Source organism: Cicer arietinum, chromosome 1 (genome assembly GCF_000331145.2).
Source record: "Cicer arietinum cultivar CDC Frontier isolate Library 1 chromosome 1, Cicar.CDCFrontier_v2.0, whole genome shotgun sequence".
NCBI classification, from domain to species: Eukaryota; Viridiplantae; Streptophyta; class Magnoliopsida; order Fabales; family Fabaceae; genus Cicer; species Cicer arietinum.
Genome location: NC_021160.2, coordinates 53,256,961 through 53,262,158, shown reverse-complemented (window position 1 = coordinate 53,262,158; position 5,198 = coordinate 53,256,961). Strand labels below are relative to the sequence as shown.

General features: G+C 29.4%; 1 protein-coding gene across 1 annotated transcript in view; it reads left to right on the top strand.

Annotated features, from left to right (window-relative positions):
- The window catches only part of LOC101503319 (probable sulfate transporter 3.4), a 7,339-nt gene extending 4,004 nt beyond the window's left edge, over positions 1 to 3,335 (top strand). The window contains exons 6-14 of the mRNA XM_073367326.1: positions 7 to 26; positions 260 to 373; positions 580 to 696; positions 1,309 to 1,435; positions 1,535 to 1,821; positions 2,112 to 2,302; positions 2,409 to 2,494; positions 2,688 to 2,764; positions 2,849 to 3,335. Coding sequence (XP_073223427.1) covers positions 7 to 26; positions 260 to 373; positions 580 to 696; positions 1,309 to 1,435; positions 1,535 to 1,821; positions 2,112 to 2,302; positions 2,409 to 2,494; positions 2,688 to 2,764; positions 2,849 to 2,992 — 1,163 coding nt within the window. The 3' untranslated portion in view covers positions 2,993 to 3,335. The remainder of the gene's footprint in view (positions 1 to 6; positions 27 to 259; positions 374 to 579; positions 697 to 1,308; positions 1,436 to 1,534; positions 1,822 to 2,111; positions 2,303 to 2,408; positions 2,495 to 2,687; positions 2,765 to 2,848) is intronic.
- The last annotated feature ends 1,863 nt before the right edge of the window (positions 3,336 to 5,198 follow it).

The window sequence follows — 5,198 nt, the reverse complement described above, 5'->3', positions numbered from 1 at the left end:
CATTCCTGTTGACAACAAGGCACATTGTCAATTTCTCAATCTTGCTTTAAAATGTATATATATTACTCCTCCGTAACAAAATATATAAAAAAAATATACATATATTTGATTCATATATGAACAGAATATTGATCAAACTCATGTACATTTTTTTCTTACATTTTGTTACGGATAAAGTATATATTAGTTGTCTAATGTTGTTTGCTTTGGCTATTAATTTATTTTCTAAGATCTAACAATTATGGAAAATTTGCAACAGAGTTCGAAGAAACCAAAACTATTCTGGGTTTCAGCTGCTGCACCTTTAACATCAGTCATTCTGTCAACCCTTTTAGTCTTTCTTCTCAGAAATAAGACTCAACACATTTCAATTGTAAGATTAAGAAATTTACTTGTGTCATATGATCATTAATATTATTTTGAGTTAATGAAAAGTATAGTCAAACTAATCCCTTTTAAGATACTAATTTTTAAGAACATTTTAGTTCAATACATGATTATTTTGACTGATATTTTAGTTCAAGGTCTATGTATTTTTTTTTTCTTAAAAAATAATTGATTCTGTTTATTTTCTTGTAGATTGGGAAGTTACCAAAGGGTCTTAATCCACCATCAGTAAACTTGTTATACTTCAATGGTTCTTACTTGGCTCTTGCTATCAAAACAGGCATTGTCACAGGGATCCTATCTCTCACAGTAAGCTGACATAAAACTTGTTACACTTTTTCTGTTGGTCACTGAAAGTCTCTCACATGCATTGCATTCTTCTACATTGGTCATAACTACATTTTGCATTCTTAAATTTAAGACAAAACTTAGATGTTTTTCTGTAAATAATGTTTGTATTATTCCCCGATTATAATTTGCTAGATTGCGGAAGAACTTACAGTGGATTCAGGATAAGCTAACTTATAGGGGATAAGCTAACAAATTGAATTTGAAGTGTTTGTTAAAATTAATGGTTGAACAAACTGATGAGCAGTAGAAATGACATAAAAAGATATTTTTAATTAATATTTTTTTCCAATTAAGATAATGAGTGTAGAATAGAAAAAATATTATAAATACTCAAACACTACATGAAGTAGTACTTTGAAAGTGCTGCTATAAGCTCGTGAGAAATGTTATAAGCTTGTGATAGAAAGTTGCTACCAAACAGATCTATTTTGATCATATGAACTCAAAGCTATAAATTATCCGCTCTAAGCTAGCAGTTCAGCCAAGCCAAACAGACACTAATGTATGGCATGATGTTTTTTCACTTGACTATCACTTACTCCTATTCCACAAAATATTCTTATGTTTCAGGAAGGAATTGCAGTAGGTAGAACATTTGCAGCACTTAAGAACTACCAAGTGGATGGAAACAAAGAAATGATGGCTATTGGTATTATGAACTTAGCTGGCTCTTGCAGTTCATGCTTTGTCACATCAGGTAATAATTTTTCTTCTTCTTCCCTTATTTCTCCATATGACTAAGTTATCTAAGAAGCATCAATATTTTGATAAATTCTACATTCTTTAATACTTGCAGGATCGTTTTCTCGTTCAGCGGTTAACTACAATGCTGGAGCACAGACAGCAGTTTCTAATATAGTCATGGCTTCAGCTGTTTTAGTGACCCTTTTGTTTCTCATGCCTCTCTTCTATTATACACCGAACCTTGTCTTAGCAGCCATCATCATTGCGGCTGTGGTTGGACTAATTGATTTTCAAGCTGCATATAAACTATGGAAGGTTGACAAACTTGATTTCTTGGCCTGCATGTGCTCCTTTTTTGGTGTTCTCTTCATTTCTGTTCCTTTAGGCCTCAGTATCGCGGTAAGCTGATAATTCATATATCTTGCAAAGCTAAAAATATGCAAGTTTCATGACTATTCACGGACACTATAAAACTCTTTATGCAGCCATCTAATCAGGTTTCATCACGTAGATATTTGTCAAAAAAAATTTGTAAATAATATAACAAAGTGGCATTATGATAAGATCTGATTGGATGACTGTGTAAAGAAGTTTTCAGTGTTAGTGCATATTTTCTCGACGTAAGATATAATGTATGATAATGCTATGAATACAATATTAATGGCAATTGAGTTGGTTGAAATCTTCAGGTTGCCATATCAGTCTTCAAGATCCTACTTCATGTCTCTAGACCAAACACTATGGTTTTGGGGAATATACCAGGAACACAAATATTCCATAACATAAATCAATACAAAGAAGCTTTAAGAATACCTTCGTTTCTCGTTTTGGCTGTTGAGTCTCCAATCTATTTTGCTAATTCGACTTACCTTCGAGAGAGGTTAGATAAGGATATTTCTAGAATTTCTAATTTGTTAAGTCCATTATATATTTCTTTGAGAGAATCCATGCATGATTCATATGATTAAGAGCTTCTCCTCCTACAGGATACTGAGATGGGTTCGAGAAGAGGAAGAACAAATAAAAGCACATAATGGAAAATCATTGGAGTGCATAATTTTAGATATGACAGGTACAAATTTCATTGAACTTACAACGTTGATTAGAGTTTAATAATATCTCACTCATATGTCATGTTGTAATATTATTTGTAAAATATGCGCATAAATGATAAATATCTATATTGTGATATGTGATTGATGTATGTGAAAAACTTTCTTACACTTTTATATAATAATTATCTTAACAATATTTTGTTTTTTCAGCTGTCACAGCAATAGACACAAGTGGTCTTGAAACTTTAGGTGAACTTAGAAAGATGCTGGAACAGAGATCACTGAAGGTATAATTGACATTGATTTCAGAAGACTTAAAAATGTACCATTATTCACTTTCTAACTTCTACATTTATAATTTGATGTTGCAGCTTGTGTTGGTAAATCCTGTTGGAAATGTGATGGAAAAGTTACATACGTCGAAAATTTTGGATACATTTGGATTTAAAGGAGTCTACCTCACAGTCGGAGAAGCTGTGGCTGGCATTTCATCATTAGAGAAAGCTCAACCTTGATTTTCCTTTAAAGGGTGTTCTAGGACATGGGAGAGAAATCTTATAGGAACCATCAAACTTTTTTTTTGTTTTTGCGAGAAATACTCGTTTAAGTTTCTGACACACTCTAATTTATGTTGGACGAAATCTCGAAAACAAAAAAATATTACCTAAACTATGTTGGTGATTAAAATCAAGGGCCGTGTTACTTCAGAAGAGTGTTTCTAGTCTCAGGTTGATGGTTGTGTCGATGTTAGTCTTATGTTTTTTGATACTTGAGCAATTTTGTATTTTAATAGAGTAAAAGAGTATTAAAAGAGATAAACATTTTGATTTCAATGATAAAAGTATTATTGGAAGTTTAGTATCAGTTCCTTTTTCATATTCCTCTTACGTCCAATGAGGTTAATTGGCTACATATGTTTTATCCTATTCCATCCAACCTTTTAAACCAACCATATATATATATATATATATATATACTTCTCTTCCCTCTCTCTATTGAAGCAAATAATTCTCTAAAAATTTGATTTTAACTCAATCCCCGTCCTAAATATTTTAGAACCTAAAAAATAAAATATTAATTTTCTATTCTAATTTTCTTTATGAATAAATAATATATTTTGAATATTTCAATTATTAATATAGATAAATTAGTAAAATCATTGTACCTATGAGATAATTAATTTCATTTTTTAGTTTATGTAAAGAAATCTTAAATAAAACTTATGGAGTAATTTGTGAATTCAATGTAGTGTGACGATATACAATTACACACATTTCGGTGTCTGATTAAGATTAACGGTCCAAATTTTAAAAATAATCAACTTATGTGTGATTGCGCATTGTTACATGATTGTGACCGCATAGGACATGTATTTTTCTGATAAAGATGGATACAATTAGCAGCATGTTGTGAATTGTGATCTATTATTATATATACCACAACTTGATAAGCGAACAAAGCCATAAGTAATTGTAAATGCAACTGCAAAAATCGATTGTTATTTATTTATCATAATTAAACTATCAATATTTTGAATCTGAATTGAATCTCGAAGTCCTTTGGTAAATTTAATTTGATGTTCCCATTGATATGCACCATCACATATAAGGTGAACCCTGCCATGTCATTTGATTTACAATAGGACGAAAATTTTCAATTTGACTGCATTTGGTCGTTTATTTTGGAAGCAATCTTCTAATTGGGAATTGACTTTCAAGGACGCTTATTTTTCCAAAAACTTCTCCTTCTAATTTTTTTTTATTTTTCAGACACTAATGTATAATAAAATGTCTATTGATGAACATCTGGTCCATTGAGGCTGGTAAATAAATAATTTTTTAACATTTAAAGACCGCCAATATACACGTGAATTTTTTTTTTTTTTAGAATTGTGATTTTTTATTTGTCTTAAAGATTACATCTGTAATAGAATATTTTAAATAATATAGTATGAAAGTATTCATTAATGTTATTAAGAATTAAAATCTTAAATAATTTTGAGATAAATGTTAATATATATACGAGAAAGATATTTTAAAAATATACTCTATTTAAATTTAAGTACGAATAAGATTAAATCAATAATAAGTTTTATTTTAAAAATTTAAATTACTTTATTAAAATTTTCATCCATGATAATTTAGAAAATAATTTTGTTGCCAAATATTTAATCACCTTATAATATTTTTATTGTATGAGTTAGTAATATATTGTCAATAACTTTTTTTAGGCATACGATCAGTTACTTTTTTCCTCTGGCATATCAGTTACTTATAGTTTTGAAAAAAAATAAGCTATCAGTTACTTATAGTAATGATTATTATGTTATAATAATAATAATGTTATAACACATTTTTCTTAAAACACTTTATCATTCATGTTTTAAGTCGGTAATGTCACAATTCAATACAATTATTTTCATTTAGTAGAAAATAAAAATATAGTATAATATTTTTCATTATCTACGGGTTAGTTGACATTACTCGTTTATTTTAACAAAACAAAAAGGAGAGAAAAAAAAAAACACACACATAAAAGAAGAAATCTGAACAGTAGAACTTTTTAAAATCTTGGACCTTTCTCCCTTCACAACATCAACATTGTTCACAATTTGTGACAACCCTCTATCTCCTCATTTCTGCCTACAATAGAGTTCGGATTTCTCCGCACGCACGCACGCACACTCACTCATATATATATATATATATATATATATATATA